The sequence below is a fragment of the Otolemur garnettii genome, unplaced genomic scaffold (genome assembly GCF_000181295.1).
Source record: "Otolemur garnettii isolate 467f Iridium unplaced genomic scaffold, OtoGar3 scaffold00017, whole genome shotgun sequence".
NCBI classification, from domain to species: Eukaryota; Metazoa; Chordata; class Mammalia; order Primates; family Galagidae; genus Otolemur; species Otolemur garnettii.
Genome location: NW_003852412.1, coordinates 24489094 through 24507414, shown reverse-complemented (window position 1 = coordinate 24507414; position 18321 = coordinate 24489094). Strand labels below are relative to the sequence as shown.

Sequence of the window (18321 nt, the reverse complement as noted above, 5' to 3'; positions counted from 1 at the left end):
TATGTCACCCTGGGTAGAGTGCTGTGGTTTTACAGCTCACAGCAACCTCAAACTCTCAGGCTTAAGCTATTCTCTTGCCTCAGCCTCTCAAGTAGCTGGGACTACAGGTGCCCACCACAATGCCCAGCTATTTTTTGTTGCAGTTGTCATTATTGTTTAGCAGGCCTGGGCCGGATTCAAACCCACCAGCTTCGGTGTATGTGGCTGGCACTGTAACCACTGTGCTACAGGAGCCGAGACTAGAAATTCTAGATTTTTATGGGATATCTCTAAATTTTCAATATTGGCTCCAAACTGTGAAAATGTTATGTGAGTCACACAAAACATCTTATGAATGGGGCTGCGCCTGCCTGTGGGTCAGCTGCACCTGCTGGGCTGGAAGGCCACTGCACTGCTCCTTTACTGGACCACATTCTCTGATGGAAAATGACCAGGGAGTGGTGCCCGATTATTACGGTACTTTTTCTAAAAATACAGGGAAGCAATATTAGAGATTGTTATTTTGGTCTTGTAAAGTATTTATCTCCTAATGAGTTTAGGGAACTCTAAAGAATGCTATACTAGGTCTATAAGTAAGCAAGTCATTCCACACGTTCCTGGACTGAACACATTAACCGTTGTATATATAGTAACACAGATCTAATTTAATTATGCTCCAAGAATTCATGTCACGTTTCCAGTGCTACAACATCAACCACTGATGACACAGGTCCGGAGGACATAGAATACCCTGAGAACTGCCTGTGGTCTGAAAGCCCCAGCCCCGCTCTCAGGAGCGTTTCATGCAGCCAGTCTCCTCTTCCCTCCTGAAAACTCTCTGCCCTCTTTACTTGCCTTTTGACCTTGCTACTGTTCCTCTGTGGGACTCTTTTCTAGGATGTTCTTGTTGCCCTTCCTTCCTTTCTCTCGCTCCCGTCCCTTCTCTTTTCTTCTCTCTCTTTTCATTTCCCAGATCAAACTTACCCCCATCGTTTCAAATATAATCTCTGTGCTGATGCATTTCAAGTCATTTACCTGCCACCTCAGTCCCTTACCCAAGACCCCAACCTCAGTATTTAGGATCTACCAGGCCTAATGCCCAACTCTGAACTCAGCAGTTTCCCCTGCAAACAAATTAATAAACAAATGTCCTGTATAGTATATTCCTCGGGGCCTTAACTTTGTTCTTTTAAACCACTGTAATAACCTCCCAGCCTTGCTGATCTTGATTCGAAATTTCATCTTCATACTTTTAGCATTATTTTGCCTTGACATATTTTCTCTTCAAACCCCCCTACAGCTCATTATATAGAAATCCCACTCCTTATCCAGCATCCAAACAGCATTTTCATATTATATAAAATACCAGTGAATGTACTGCTCTCCCAAAATGAATCTATCAGTGAATGTGTTCTGGAAACAGCGGGTTAAATTAAATACGGTGGATTTCCTTACTCTAGGACTTTTTAGAGCTGCTAAAACGCTAATGTGAATAGTGAATCTCTGTAATTTTCCAAAAATATTTGGTCAGGGCATTCTCCACTTGAGGAATGGCGATGACTTGCTCAAGCAGGGGATTCACTGAAAACCAGCTGGGAAGCTGCTCTCTCCAAACAGGCCACCCACGGGAAGGCCTCTGGGCTTGGGCTAATTCATTCCTTTAGTTCACAATTCCCTTTCCTCTGGTCTTTACCTGTGTAAAATCTACACATTCTTCAAGAATCAACAGAAAGGGGATCCCCCCTTGATCTCCAGAGTACTTCATTACAACTCCTTCTATTACCGACATTGTTCTTCCTTACGTCACGTTTGGATGAATGTCTGTTCCTCCCAGCCAAAGTAAATTTCATTCGTTCATCCATTAGTCCATAGTATCTACCACAGGTTTATTAAGTACTAAGCACTATTCTGAATATAAGGGTTGCGTTCGGTAGACTTGCGGCTCCCAGGGAAGCACATGCGAGGCCTTGTGGCATTGAGAGCACAGACCCACGGGCCGGGCACCCTGGCTGAGGGCACAGACCTGGGGGGCCAGGCACACTGGCTGAGGGCACAGACCTGGGGGGTCGGGCACACTGGCTGAGGGCACAGACCTGGGGGGCCGGGCATACTGGCTGGGAGTGGAGAACTGGGGGGCCGGGCACCCCGGCTGAGGGCACAGACCTGGAGGGCCGGGCATACTGGCTGGGAGTGGAGACCTGGGGGGCCCGGGCACACTGGCTGAGGGCAGTGGGTCAGGGGCCGGGAGGCCTTGGTTAGCTTTGTGCTCCCACTGTTTCTTAACTATGTGATCTTGGACAAGTTGTAAAATGTGAAACATGAATGTGTGACTTTATTCCTTCAAGGAATTTAAAGGAATTTTGGAGTAATCCTTAGAATATAACATTTTTACTTTACAATGATTAAAATTATGTTAGTAAAGGGACATACAGGCAAACTGATACAGTGAGATGCACTTTTGGACTCGCATTTTAATAACTTCACTTGGGCATGGACGTGTCTTCTTGCTTGTGTGGGTATCTAGAAATGAAAAGTTCTCCAGAATTTTCAAAACAGGGGCAGTTCAACATCTTTCTGAGGAAAAAAAATTTTTTTTAATTGTGTATTTGATTTGAAAATAACTAAAATTATTTTCATGTTCAAAGTAGCATTTCTGACAAAATACTATGAATGTGGATATCATTTCGATGCCCTAGAAAGAATGATATCCATTCACTCTTCCCCCTGGGAGAGTGTGGCTTTCAATCAAGGCATTCCGTGGTCTTTCTTGTGCTGTAGCACTTATTCCAGGAGAGCCATCCAGTAGGCTCACAAGCTGAGCAGGACTAAATATGTCGGAAGAGTCACTGACTTACTGGATGTGATGGCGCTTTGGGAACTACAGAACTATCTCATGTTCATTATGTAGCTTTTGAAACTTTCTGCTTCAAAGATAGACATTCCATTAGAAGGACTCTTTGGCAGGTCAGAGGCACAACTCTCACAGTGATATCCCTACCAGCTGTCTTGTAATGAACTTGTCTCAATAGTATCTTGGTGTTCTAGCAAGATAGCAGGATGGGGCTATTTACATTTAGTTAGGTTATACCTTCTTATTAAAAGCAAATTGTAAATTATTTTTAGGTTGTGTTACGTTTGGTGCTAAGAACAAACTACCCTAGAGTTTGGCTGAGATTAGGAATGGGTCATGAGAATCAGGATGTGCTAAGGGTTCCTGATTGTACTTCTGTAACTTCATGGGAAGAAGCTATAAACCATAGCATAGCACGAGTGCTGACTTCTAACGTGCACTGTGGGTGCATAACGTACCAGTTTTTAAGGCAAATATCAAGTCATCAAATTCCTGGGACTCCTCATCAGCTATCAGCGACCCCTGGCCATACCCGCCAGGGGAAGGGAACGTGGCGCCATTTTGTGGACTTGGCTTCAAATCAGGGCTGGCCTGACTGGCTTGCTGGAAGGAGGCTCTCTCCCAGTCCGGCGGCACCTTTTGGGGTTGGGGTAGGAAGAAAAGGAAACCATAGTCAGAAGGCATACCATGAACAATTTATCTTGGCATCTCATGACAAAGACTTTGTGAGAGGACTGCTGAATTGTTTTAAAATTAGAGCTTTAATTTTATCTTTGTTCCTCAGAAAATTATGAGCCAACCGAATCTGGTGATTCTTAATCATTTCTTTATTAGAATTACCTGTAGATTTCTATGCTGTCATGTGTGGGAACAGAAAACTATTCTTTTTTAAGCCCATGAATACCTTTTCTTTTTTTTGGTAAGATGTGAGCAAATAAAAGTCTGTTACAAAAAAAATAAGAACTGAAGAAGAATCCTCCTAATCCTCAGTCTGAAATACTACACAAGATTTTTTTTTTTTTTTTTTTGAGACAGAGCCTCAAGCTATCCCCCTGGGTAGAGTGCCATGGCATCACAGCTCACAGCAACCTTCAACTCCTGGGCTCAAGTGAGTCTCTTGCCTCTGCCTCCCAAGTAGCTGGGACCACAGGTGCCCACCACAACGCCCGGCTATTTTTTGGTTGCAGCCGTCATTGTTTGGCGGGCCCAGGCTGGATTTGAACCCATCACTTTAGGTGTATGTGGCTGGCGCCTTAGCCACTTGAGCCACAGGCTCTGAGCCTACACAAGATTTTAAATGTAGTAGGAGTTTATAACGATGTGATAAACTGAAAAAAATATTTCACTGCACTGTAAACCCTCCTTGTTTTTGACTGAATGATTATAAAGATAGTTATTTCTTGAAACAACTGTGTGTATTCACTTCCTTCTGGGTTACTGGTAAACAAGCCCTTAATCCTTCCTTTCCTATGCTTTTCCTTCTTTGCATAGCTTTTTAGAATGTCTCCGACAGCCTCCCTGACAGCTGAATGAAGGCCAACTCCAAGCTCTGAGGAATGTGAACACACTTCAGGCTCTGGCGCTCTGTGCCGCCCCAGATGAACACTCAAGCAGAGGCTGAGGCCCAAGGATTGAACTGTCACAGCTGCTGTCTACCAACATAAGGTCTTCTGAGAGGTGGAGAAGATACCTCATACAGAGAAAAGGGACCTAAGAACTTTGAAAATACATTTGAGGGAAGATGAAATCTTAGAAAATTTCACTGAGTAGAATACGTAGACCAGCACTGTCCAATAAAACTTTCTGCAGTGATACAAATGTTTTAAACCTGGGCTCTACCAAACACATGTGGCTGTTGAGCACTTAAAATGTAGCCAGGGTGAATGACAAACTGAATCTTTAATACTATTTAATTTTAGTTACTTTAAATTTAAATAGCCGCAAGAAGCTAACGGTTATTGAATTGGACAGTTCAGATCTAAACAAATACCAGATTGAGCAGACGTTCAGACAAAATTTTTTTAGGATTCATTTCTGAATTGATATTCCTAAAAATATCCCTGTTTCTATAGATATATTTTGAGATAAAATAACTCAGCTTTAAGAAATTTAGGGATATATACATGGTATTTCCAAACATTTAAGAGAACTGAAGAAATATCCCAATTTTTATAGTATCATACTTATCTTACAACTGAAATTTTGTAGCTTTGGCTAAAATCCCTCAACCACCCCTCCCTCCGCCAGCCCCTGAAAACCACCTTTCGACTTCTTTTTCCTGTTGCCAGTTAATAATTCTTTATATTAAATTTTATCTGTTCAAATTAAAAAAGATATACAGTTCTTGATTTATGGTCATTTACCTTAATTTTAACCTGATGTAAATAAAATTACTTTTTATATTGCCATGAAGGACACCGTAATCTCTCGGAGCAGGTAGCTTATTTATCTGTCTGTTGTCTCCCTAACTGTCCTTTTCAGACAGATGTGCCTTGATTTCCTGCCGTTTTCCAGGATGCCAACACAAATATTGCTCCCCTTGGTTTTTAGTAAAGAGAGGGAGATACAAGCTCATAAAGAACGGCGGCCAAGCATATCTCAGATACAGCAGCAATCAGCAGGGCCTCAGATACCATCTCTTCATGGCCAAATCTGAGCAGTGGCCCCAGTGCTAAGGGCACCATTACTGACAGGTTGGTGACAATATGATTCATACACAGGAAATCAAAATAATGTGGATAGAATGCAGAGAGCAGCGGGAGGTCGATTTTATAGAGGAAATCCTGGCTGGATTTTCCAGCAAGGCTGCAGAAGCACTCTTCTGAACTTTTGTTCTAGAATATTTTCTGGTATTTAAACTGAAAGGAGTTTTGACTTATTTTATTTTCACTGAGTGTTTTGCTGGGCTTGAAGTAGTGAGTTGGGAGGGGTGCAGAAGAGAGCGGTGAAACTATTTTTTAGGAAGAAGAGTTGTTTAAGAACCACTTCCTAGACAGACCCCGTCACTGCTGTGTCAAATCAGGAAGATTTTGAAAAAGGGGACGTCAAATTATACTTTATCTGATTTCTCAGTACAAACCACTAGTCAGTAGAGCTCACAGCACGGGGAAGAAACAGAGCGTTAGGTAACTGGCTGAGACCACACAGTAAGGAAATCAGGTCGCACAGGCCAGAAAACGTCAGGATGTCAGGTGGCCTGGTGACACTTCTCCTGCGCCATGTGAGATGGAGAGGCCGTCAGTGACAGAGCGAGACAGAGACAGAGACGCAGGGCACGGGCAGGCACCTCCTCCATGGCACTGATGAGGTTCTGGGTGGACTTGCTGATCTCCCCTCCTGCAGGCGGCATCCCACTCCCAGGCGTGAAGAAGGCCGTGCTGGGTCCGGGGTGCCCGTTCATCTCCACCGTGTAGCTGGCCTTCATAGGGCAACACATTTGGTTGTGTAAAATGAAATAAACCACAAAAACGTACAGTCCCTGCAAGAGAAGCACAGTGGCACGTCAGAGGAAGTCCGTGAGCACAGCAGGAGGCGGGCAGGCGGCCAGCACAGCCGGTGTTCTGCAAGTGCTCCTCAGACTCCACCAAAAGCTGGGCGTTATGGACTCCTTAGGAGACCACGGCAGATTCTGAGGGCCATATAAAATTTGCCAGTCTCTGTCCTTTAGGAAAACTGACCTCTCACTCAACAATCTTTGTTGGGGGAGGGGCGGTTAAAACTTAAGTAACTCTGAAATCCAGCCTTCCTCAAACACCAGCACAGAATTCTGTATATCAGCTGTGTATGTTTGTTTTAGAAAGCAAACCTTTTGCTTTCCAAATTACTATCTCACTTATTCTCATTTTTTCTTACCAAAATGGGAGAAGCGGAATACTGATGCTCCAATTCCCAGTGTAAATTTCTAGAAGGGCTGCATTAGCCAAGTCTCCCAGTTTCACTGAGGTAGCTCACCTACTTATCTCTTTTGGAAACAGAATCTCTGGGTAGGGCCTCAGAGGAATTCTGTGGATTGCTTAACATCCGGCATGCTTTGGGCTCAGTAAATGTTACATAAGAACAGTAAAGCTATCAGCTTGTGCTTTCTTAAAACTCTGCTGGCCCTTTAAATTCTTTTGCAACCTAGTCAAACTCGCGCGTGAGTGACTCTACTTCCATGACAGATAGCAATCCAAAGTCTGCGTTTGTGTTGTGAACATTGCCTACAAGGGATCCACTGTATACTTCAAATGGTGTTTCCACAAAGCTTGGTAATTCTGACCTTTACACTCTGCCAATAAAATATGTTAAACTGGGCCTTTTGTATCTGTTCATCTTGGTGTTTAAGGTTTGGAAGCTAATAAGAACCTCCATTAAATAGTTACCAGAATTCTTAAATTAATCCACAAAAATGAGAAAAAAAAAGGCTTATTAAAGAAGAAAAGGAGTTAACATCAAGATCTTTTAGAAGATGTTCATTTTCTAAAATCTGCATTCTCCCAGGCTTCCTAACTTTTGTGTGAGACCAGAAGCAACAATATGGTGGTGGGCCTGAAACTTCTGTCTGCTAATGTAATTGTAAAAGTCTACTGGAAAATACCAAAGGCCTAAGACTTACAAACAACTTTTATATAAATGAGATTTTAGGGCGGTGTGCAAGGGCGCGTGTGAGCGTTTGATCTCTGCGGCCAGTGCTGGAATACTCTTATAATTTGGGTCTTCTGTTTCTACCAGAATGATCCCTTCTCAGGTTGCCATCTAGTCTGTATAATTAAAAATGTGCTTTAGAATCAGTGGTTTATCTGCTAAAAATATTTTTGAGTGTGGTTTAACCATAATATAAAAGTAAATGGAAACACTGATTTCCCTTTGAATTAGAGTTGTTTGGATTTTATGGAACAGCACTACCATTCTAAATTGTGTAGAGTAAGAGAATTTGTTTCATGTGCAAGCGATACTGTGAACACTAGCAGAGACAAATCACATCCAAAATTTTTCTTGTATAACTAACTTTTCACATGGGTATGACCTAATTACATTGGCCACAGCAATAGACAAAACAGGAAAAAAATAAAACTGTCAGCCTTAAAAATTGTGTAAATGCCATTGATTTATTTCAGGATTTCTCTTAAGTGTTGTGAAGTGATAGCGTAAAAGCTAGATTAAAAAAAACAAAACTCATGCTTTAAAATCCATTTCTAAGGACCCATTTGTTAAAACTGCACATTCTCTCTCTTGTTTGTTTTTGTATCTAGCCTTTTGTGCTTCAGGAAAGGAACTGCTTGCTGAAAATAACTTGCATGTGAACAGTGCATGACTTTTTATTTTCCTTAAGAGCAGAGAAATATACAATAAATATTGTGCATCTTTCAGATGTACCCTAGGAAAATATAAACACTGTTAAAATGGAAAGGAAAGAATGTTTAAATGCAGATTGTATGACATTTGCCTGTGTCTAGCCCAGGCTGGCAAATATAGAAAAGGGGCGTTCTTTATCCAAAGTACTCAGCTGTGGAGGTTTCTGACCTCAGAGTGAAAACAAGTCCCCATCCCAACACTGCATGTACAACTGCAAGCTCCCTTTGTGTATTAGTCTGTGATGGAAACTGAAGAGAGAATCTAGACCAGGTGTCCTCAGACTACGGCCCATGGGCCACATGCAGCCTGCCTAGGACATTTATCCGGCCCGCCGAGTGTTTTTGCTGCCTCTGTCTGTCCTGCTTAGCAGCCGACTCGTCCCGGGGCCCACAGTCCGGCCCTCCAACAGTCTGAGGGACAGTGAACTGGCCCCCTGTTTAAAAAGTTTGAGGACCCCTGACTAGACCCTCAATTATTCAAGCCAATGCTGCTAATCACCCATATGTGCATTGCTAGGCACTGAGACACAGGGATGAAACACTCGGCTCCTATTCTCAAGTTGCTGCAAGACACCAGGTTAATTGTGTTAGAAGCAGGACATGTGTGTGTGTGTATGTATATATATATATATATATATTTTTTTTTTTTTTTGAGACAGAGTCTCACTTTGCTGTCCTGGGTACAGTGCTGAGACATCATAGCTCACAGTAACCTCAAACTTTTGGCTCAAATGATCCTCTTGCCTCAGCCTCCCTACTAGCTGGGACTACAGGTGGCTGCTACGATGCCTGGCTAATTTTTAGAGATGGGGTCTCACTCTTGCTCAGGCTGGTCTTGAATTCCTGAGCTCAGGTGATCCACTTGCCTCAGCCTCCCAGGAGCTGGGATTACAGGAGTGAGCCACTGTTCCGACCAGAAGTAGGAGGTATAATCTACCTGCTCTTCCTCTGCTCTGCCTAGTGAAGCCTCACAGGGAGTAGAAGTCTTTCTATGCACTGCTATTTTTGATTATTTTGTTAGATCTACCAAAATCATGAAAAATGCTTTGAAAAGTCTTTGGTTAGATTATATTTGGATTGACCATACCCAATATAGCTAATTCTGTATAGCTCTTGACTCAGGAATTTAAACTTATTTAGAAAACATTCAGTGAGACACAAATGAAACCATAACAGCCTAAAGGAGTTAGCCTGCCACGCTCTTCACATCTCCAAGAAGTGAGGACAGGAGATTTTGACTGCTTATCTTGACATATGAGATAGGAAAGAATAATACCATTTCATAAACTTAACTAAGAAGGGGGGTGGGGAGACAGGGTTTGAACAGAAAGGTGATTAAACTGGGTTTTACATTCTTCTGAGATCTTTTTACAAGTTCTCCAAGGCTTAACAGCTCCTAGATGAGGGACACCCTCAGGTTCCAGACGAGTTCCCCAAATCAGTGTGAAGCCCTGAGACTTGACTGCCTTCAGAGACAATGCAGGGAACGAAACTTCCATTAAAATTAGGGTTTCTTCATCTCAAAAATTACTAATTTAGGATTAGAAAAAGAGAGTAACTTCCATGCACAGTGACATCTCAAAGGAGTGGGGGTTGGGACGGGGCCCTCTGTGGGACGCTGACTGCTGAGTATGACCCCCCAGAATGTAAGAACCAATGCCGAGCCCACGGTTTCATTTTTCTGTTGTTCACAGTGTGGTTCCCAGTATGCAGGGGGAGCTTCAGAAATACTTGTTAAAGAAGAGACTATGCTTTTTAAATGTCACCGGAGGCCGAGAGCAGGAAGGGGTGGGGGTCCGACTGGGTCTGAGGCCCTGTGTGTTTTGGTTCTTAACTCGCACACCTGAAGTGAGGTGCTTCTGTAGTTTAATACAATTATGTTTCAGCTTTGTTCGTCTGTTTCACAGGTCACCTGTGCCAAGACTCTTGAAGACCCCACTCCGGCTGGGTGTCTTTCTTCTGGGTGGGTGACTCCTGGTGGGAGAGCTCCCCTGGGCTGAGCTGGCAGGTGACTCCCGGCTGTCACTGGCTTTTCTGCTGGCCTGTGTTTGCACGTTGCCCTGGCTCCTTCCCGGGGCTACTTCTCCTTAACCGGCTTTCTGCTTTGCTCTCCCCTTGGCAGCCGCCCCTGGGAAGTCTCCGAGCTGTTTTGTTTCTGGCTTTGGACTGCTCTTGGGCTGCTGACCTACTGTTGTTTCGCATCGCCAGTGACTTAGCAGCAAAGACACTGGATTTCGTGCCACTGATGGAACTGAGCGTGGGATTTCCGCATTCATATGCTTTTTTCAGATGTGAGAAAAGTAGGAATGTCACCTTTAATTACTTGGTTTTTTAAAATGGTTTTTATTTTTTACATTTCAAGTTGCTCTGGCTAATTACTTTCTTTATAGTAAGAATCCACAATCTAACCACGCCTTGGTTATACCGGAAAGGAAGCAGGCGAGGACAACTTGCTGCAGGTCAGTCGGCACAAATCCAGGCACTTAGAATCTAGGAGCAATTATCACTCAAATGCTTTTTAAAAATATTTGGGTTGAATAAGCAATTACTTAGTACTCACCACAGCTTTGTCCATTTATCCTGTAATTCCTTACTAATTTAAGGGACATGGTTTTTGTCAACATCCTTTATTCAAAACTAGTAGAGTCAATAAAAGCAGGGGCTGGCTCAGACACGTCTGGGACTAAGTGTCTGGGGAGCAGCAGGCCTTCATTTTTCGGGTTTATATAGATGTCTATCCTAAATTTTATAATTCCCACGAACAAAAATTTTACGGTTTTTTAAATCATAAACATCCGTTGTAAAGACAAGATATTCTTCCTGGGATACCCAAATTTCCATCTGTAGTTGTTTCCCTGTATGTCACGTACAGACATAAACATTAGGTCAGAGTCTCTTACTTGAAAACATGATTATTGGAACCTGCTTTGGGAATCTCCTCCCAGTGCTGTGAACCCCCCGTACTTCAGACTTCCCTTCTGAGCCTTACTTTACGGTGCTTCCTCTCTGACACTGCCAGCGCCCTTCTTGTTTCTGTTAAGTTTCCAGGCAAGGACCACAAATCAGTCATGATGCTAGCTACCAACTTATTAGGAGCCAGGCTATTTCTGACAAGGTAGAAGGAACTTCAAAGTAAGTTTTTCTTTTTTAAATTATAAATGACAAATCTCTTGGCCCCACTAATCCTACTTTGAGAATTTCTAGATTAAAACATTTCTCAAAGCACAAACCAAGTTGGGTGGTAGTTTGAGGGGTAGAGAAGATTGCAAGTGGTCCCACAGTACTGAGAGGGGACAGTTTTGGAATCTGAGGATCATTCTTTTTTTTTTTTGGAGACAGAGTCTCACTCTATCACCCTGGGTAGAGTCCTGTGGCATAATAGCTTACAGCAACCTCAGTCTCTCAGGCTCAGGCAATCCTCCTGTCTCCACCTCCCAAGTAGCTGGGTTTACAGGCACCCACCACAATGTCCAGCTATTTTTTAGAGATGGGGTATCGCTCTTGCTCGGGCTGGGTTTGAACTCCTGAGTTTAAGCAACCACCTGCCTCAGCCTACCAGAGTGCTAGGACTACAGGGGTGAGCCATTGCACCCAGCCCTCAGGTTCATTTTTTAAGCTATTGAAAAAATAAAAAAGAAAAGAATTGAGTTGGTATGAGCTCTGAATGAGAAGAATTTTTTTATTTAAAACTTACAAAAAATGACAAACTGTACTATTATTATTTCAATCTTGCTATTAGTACATGTCTTAAACACAGATTTCATTAGCACCCTTTACATTGGCCTTTGGAAAACAAGGCCTTAAAACTTTAGCATTCAGGTACCTTACCCTATGGATTGAGCCCACTTGTTTGGACAGTGATAAGTGACCAAAGCACAGTGTTGATGATGATGAAAGGAAAAAATCAGATGCCCCTGGGCCAATAGAAGTAAGGGAGGACAAGGAATCACTTTGCTGTGGAAGTTAAATTAAATTTAAGGCATGTTTGAAGTGACAACATCTGAAACATTTTAAGTGTCAGACTGGAGATGAGGAGAGAAGGCAGGGTCAGAGATAAGTGTAAAATAGCTGGATAGGGGTGAGAGCAGAAGCCGCACACGTAGTGAGTTTTTTAAAGAAAGACACTATAGAGCTGGGTGCGGTGGCTCACGCCTGCAATCCTAGCACTCTGGGAGACGGTAGCTGATGGATTGCTCGAACTCAGGAGTTTGAGACCAGCCTGAGCAAGAGTGAGACCTCATATCTAGTAAAAATACAAAACTAGCCAGGTGTCATGGTGGGTGCCTATAGTCCCAGCTACTTGGGAGCTGAGGCAAGAGATTGCTTGAGCCCAGGAGTCTGAGGTTGCCATGAGCTATTATACCACGGCACTCTACCCAGGGCAGTGAGGCTCTGTCTCAAAAAAAAGGAAGATTCTATACAGAGAAAAAAGCCAGGTGCTCATGATTAGACCCAGCTGGAGGACATGACAATGGTCAGCCACAGTATTATCAGGGAAACCAAGAAAAGGTTTTTTTTGTGTTTGTTTTTTGAGACAGAGCCTCAAGCTGTCCCCCTGGGTACAGTGCTGTGGCATCACAGCTCACAGCAACCTCCAACTCCTGGGCTCATGCGAGTCTCCTGCCTCCGCCTCCCAAGTAGGTGAGACCACAGGTGCCCACCACAACGCCGGGCTATTTTTTGGTTGCAGCCATCATTGTTGTTTGGTGGGCCCAGGCTGGATTCGAACTCGCCACCTTAGGTGTATGTGGCTGGCACCTTAGCCGCTTGAGCCACAGGCACTGAGCCCCAAGAAAAGGTTCTAACCCAGAAGAACGAGGTGCTCACACTGTCAAAGTCAGACATCATTTGGCATCATCAGGCATTTGTTCATTTCACTTGTAACTCATGTCTTTGGGAAAAATCCCACAATTGTTTTTCCTATGCTTTCTTTGAAGGACTTGTATCATTTCGTGCCTTAAATTTAAGTCCTTTATCCATCTTGAATCAATTTTTGTGAGTGGAGAAAGGGGTGGGTCCAGTTTCAGTCTTTTATATGTGGATATCCAGTTCTCTCAAGCACCATTTATTGAATAGAGAGTCTTTCCCCCAAGGTATTTTCTTGTCTGGTTTATCGAAGATTAGGTGGTTGTAAGATATTAGTTTCATTTCCTGGTTTTCTATTCAACTCCAAATGTCTATGTCTCTCTTTTGTGCCAGTACCATGCTGTCTTGACCAGTATGGCTTTGTAGTACAGCCTAAAATCTGGTATGCTGATGCCCCCAGCTTTGTTTTTATTACTAAGAACTGCCTTAGCTATACGTTTTTTTTTCCTGGTTCCATAAAAAATGCAGAATCATTTTTTCCAAGTCTTGAAAGTATGATGTTGGTATTTTAATAGGGATGGCATTGAATTGGTAGATTGCTTTGGGAGGTATAGATATTTTAACAATGTTGATTCTTCGCAGCCATGAGCATGGTATGTTCTTCCATTTGTTAATATCCTCTGCTATTTCCTTTCTTAGAATTTCATAATTTTCTTTATAGAGGTCCTTCACCTCCTTTGTTAGGTATATTCCTAGGTATTTCATTTTCTTTGAAGCTATGGTGAAGGGAGTTGTGTCCTTAATTAACCTCTCATCTCGACTGTTATTGCTGTATACAAAGGCTACTGACTTGTGGACATTGATTTTATATCCTGAGACATTACTGTATTTTTTGATGACTTTCAGGAGTCTTGTGGTTGAGTCTTTGGGGTTCTCTATAAGATTATATCATCAGCAAAGAGGAAGAGTTTGACCTCCTCTGCTCCCATTTGGATGTCCTTTATTTCCTTGTCTTGCCTAATTGTATTGGCTAGAACTTCCAGCACTATGTGGAATAGTAATGGTGACAGAGGACAACCTTGTCTGGTTCCAGTTCTAAGAGGAAAAGCTTTCAGTTTTACTCCATTCAGTAAAATATTAGCTGTGGGTTTGTCATAGATAGCTTCAATCAGTTTCAGAAATGTGCCACGTATGCCTATACTCTTCAGTGTTCTAATTGGAAAAGGATGCTGGATTGATAAATGCTTTTTCTGCATCTATTGAGAGGATCATATGGTCTTTGTTTTTGCTTCGAGATGCCCAATTTTTCTATTCCTGATTTATTGCTGTCCCACAAGTAGCTGAAAGGAATCAGCAGGCTAAAGACATGGGCATGGTAGCTCACACCTGTAATCCTAGCACTCTAGGAGGCTTGAGGTGGGTGGACTGTTTGAGCTCAGGAGTTTGAGACCACCTTGAGCAAGACCAAGACCTCATCTCTACTAAAAATACAAAAACTAGCTGGGCATTGTGGTGAGTGCCTATAGTCCCTGCTACTCAGGAGGCAAAGGCAAGAGGATCGATTGAGCCCAAGAGTTTGAAGTCGCTGTGAGCTAACATGCCATGGCATTCTACTCAGGGGGACAAAGTGAGACCTTGTCTAAACAAACAATTAAAAAAATTAAATACATGATTAAATTTAAGAATAAAGACATCTATATACCAGGCTAAATCTTTTATATTGATTTCAGAAACAATAAAAATCTCACACACTTTAAATGAATTATTGATTTCATTGTAATGTAGTTAATTCAATATCAAAGGTTACATTCAGATGAATCAATTCCACAATAATGATATAGTCCAGGTAGAATTTTATGGAGATGTGGAACTCCACATACTACGCTTTGCTGTCCTGAAACAGATAGGTATAGATTATGCCCTGAGGATATAAGTTCATCAATACAACTGGGAAAATGAGTAAATTCTGGAACTCTCATCCACAGATAAATATTCTTTGAGGTATCATACTTTGTGAAATTTTTGCATTTATAGATTTGAGATAATATAGCATCTAACCAGAAATAAACACTGTAACAATTCCAGATATTATGAATCAGGCTATGTATTGTCAAAATATTTGTCATTCTTTTCTTTTTTATGCCTTTTATTTTATTTTTTAATTGACATTACAATAATGTGCTCAATAATTTATGGGGTAGACAGTGATGTGCTGATACATATAATGTATAGTGATCAGATTGGGGTAATTAGCATATCCATTATCTCAAATGTGTACTATTTCCTTGTGTTGGAACCTCCCATATCCTACTTCCAGCTGTTTGAAACTACAACATATGATTGTTAACTGTAGTCACTGTACAGCGCTGTAGAGCGCCAGACCTTGTTCTTCCTGCCTAGCTGTCATTATTTTCAAATACTCTTTTCTGGTGACAAAACAGCTTTTTAGTAGACATAAGTCATTTAATATAGTTCGGTTGCAATTTTTTCTCAGTAAAACAAGGACACTAGTATTTCTCTGGGGATGGTCTAGGAAATAATTAATGTGCTAGCACAACTCTAAAATCTCCAGGTATTATAATTTAAAAAGATACAAATTTAAAAGCTAATCAAGTTCATATTTCTTACAGAAGGAGAGAGAAAAAAACAAAGCCTGGAGAAGCCCTCTCAGAATGTATACCAAATCTTAACACTCAGAAGTAACCTCTCAATTTTGGGTATAAACTTCTGTAAAACTACAATTTTCTAGAAAAGGTTTTCCCCCACTACTCGTTAATTATGTATGGATGTTTTCATACGTAAGCACTTTTTTGGAATAAGAGCTGAAAGTTGGATTAGTTGGGCAACTGCTGGTGTAACCTCAGATCCTGATGTGCCCGCAGCAGTCCCGGTTTGCTTGGGATCCTTGGTTTGGCCTGTTGTCTCAGCATTTATATGAACATCACCCTCCTTTCACTCACCTGGCAATGACAGGGAATTATTTGGCAAACTAGTAGCTGTTTGCCTAGGGCCCAGCATCGTGGAAGCTATCCTTCCTACTTCATATGTGCAGTGGAGCTATCAGATTTATCCTTATAAAAATTTAGATTGTCGGTTTGGTGCCTGTAGTCCCAGCTACTTAGGAGGCTGAGGCAAGAGAATCACTTAAGCCCAAGAGCGGGAGGTTGCTGTAAGCTGTGAAGCCATGGCACTCTACCCAGGACAACAGCTTGAGACTCCGTCTCAAAAAGAAAAAAAAAAAAAGTAGATTGTAGCCAGCTCTCTCCTATGCGTCTGCCTGTCCTACAGCACACTGTCGGCTCTGCACAGGCAGTGAGTGGAACAGGCTTGGCCCTGCCGGTCTTAGGCCACTCCTGTGCTCTGACACTCTCAGTTCCACCAGCTCCTCTGCTCCCTGAACCTAGACCACAGCCTAAAGGGAAGATTCTGTGAAGCCCTTCCAAATATTTTAATCTGCCTTCAACAAAATAATGTTGTTCCCTTTAGGAATCTTCAAGTGTCTACTATATGGAAAATCCTTTGATCCCTGCCCCCCCACCAAAAAAGATGTAATCGATATGGTACCTGCTTCAAAGAGCTTACACTGAAGTTAAAAACAAGAGGCATATGAATATAATTAGTTCCTGTGGCCCAGAATGCCAGCTGTGATGTGGGTCCACACTCTCAAATTACTTCTTGACAGAAATTTTCAATTTTGTCAAGAGTGGTTCGATTTCATGTGGGCTTAGAGCGCCTATCTTGTGATGAAAGTCAAAGGGAAGACAAGATTTAACTTCATGTGTGTGTCTATCCCATTGTCATTTTTTAGAATTTGATTTTTCTACATATTATACTGGTAATGAATGAAAACATTTCTGGTAGAGCCACTTTTAACTACCATGACCTTAAATCCATTGTTTCCCCTAAAAATTAAAAAAAATTTTTTTTTTAAATAGAGCACTTTTTTCTTAGACCAAAATAAACATAAAACCAGAAATATGAGTATTATTTTATATTTGGAGTCTAAAGATATTACTATCTTTTCTTCTTTAAGGAAATGGAATGATCAATTCTTGGAATTGATAACCGAACAAAAATCTAAATGAGGATTTTGGTTTAGCCCTAAACTTAATATTCTTCACTGAAACCAGCCAGTCTCAAGGCTGGACACAGTACCTCAGGCCTATAATCCTAGCACTGTGGGAGGTTGAGAAACCAGCCTGAGCAAGGATGAGATCCTGTTTTTACTAAAATGGGAAGACTGGGTGTTGTGGTAGGCACCTTAAGTCCCAGCTACGTGGGAGGCTGAGGCAGGAGGATCACTTGAACCCAGGACTTTGAGGTTACTGTAAGCTAGACTGACAGTATAGCACTTTAGCTTGGACAACAGAGTGAGGATCCATCTCAAAAAAAAAAAAAAAAAGCCAGTCTCTCATAAAGCACAGGACTTAGCCTTATGTTGAGCAATACTTTATTTACATGAACCTCAGTTTTTTGTCAGTGGGAATATCAGTACCAATGATCTCAATGGATATTTCTTGAGGATCAAATAAAACTAATGTGCAGTATATATTAGTAAGCTCTACGTTTGTTTTGTAAAGATAAAAACATACTGTTTTTACTGTAGAGAGAATTTGCACAAAGTTGACCTCATCCTTAACTGGGCTGACTTACTCCTTTGTAAAGCACATTCCTCCCAGGTCACACGGCCACAAGACTGTCTTCCGAGAAACAATGTGATGTTAGAAGGTCAAGCAGGATCTTCCTGGTTGAGTATTTCATGTGGTTAAGGACCACTTCTTCCCCAGAACTGGTAGAGAATGCCAAGCCAGGTGCTGTCCTCACATTTACGTGAGTCTGAAGACAATTCTTGGTCATTTTCCTTCCTTCCTGGGAGGAATTATTCTTTATTGAATTATTTCACCAAGTGTTGGGGGACAGGGAGGGAGGCAGTGGCTTCCCGATGTCTTCAAGGGTAGAGAACACGATTTTCTAAGCCTTCTGTGGTTTGGTCCCCATCCGTCACCACTCCCTGCCTCAGACTCCACACTCCGGGTAGATTAAACTACCCCACACTCTCCAGCCCTGAAAATGTTCTGTCCTACTTCTCAGGTTTGTTCGGGGGGCTTATGTGTCCCCTGCTGTTCTTTTTCCCAGCCCAGCAAGACCCACACACCTGCTAAGTATCAGCTACCTCCTAGATGTGGGTTATTCCTGAGCCTCCCTACTGCCCAAAGCTGGCCATCCACTCCCTATACTGTGCCCTGCACGCACCTGTACAGAGCCCACTCCGTCCTACACGGTGCCCTGCACCCGCCCTCCACAGAGCCCACTCCACCCTACACTGTGCCCTGCACGCACCTGTACAGAGCC

General features: G+C 42.3%; 1 protein-coding gene across 1 annotated transcript in view; it reads right to left on the bottom strand.

The window, feature by feature from the left end:
• The window catches only part of ADGRV1 (adhesion G protein-coupled receptor V1), a 552089-nt gene that overhangs the window by 7173 nt on the left and 526595 nt on the right, over window positions 1–18321 (bottom strand). The window contains exons 88-89 of the mRNA XM_012802802.2: window positions 6117–6308; window positions 3289–3466 (exon numbers count right to left, since the gene is read on the bottom strand). Of these exons, the coding sequence (XP_012658256.2) occupies window positions 3289–3466; window positions 6117–6308 (370 nt within the window). The remainder of the gene's footprint in view (window positions 1–3288; window positions 3467–6116; window positions 6309–18321) is intronic.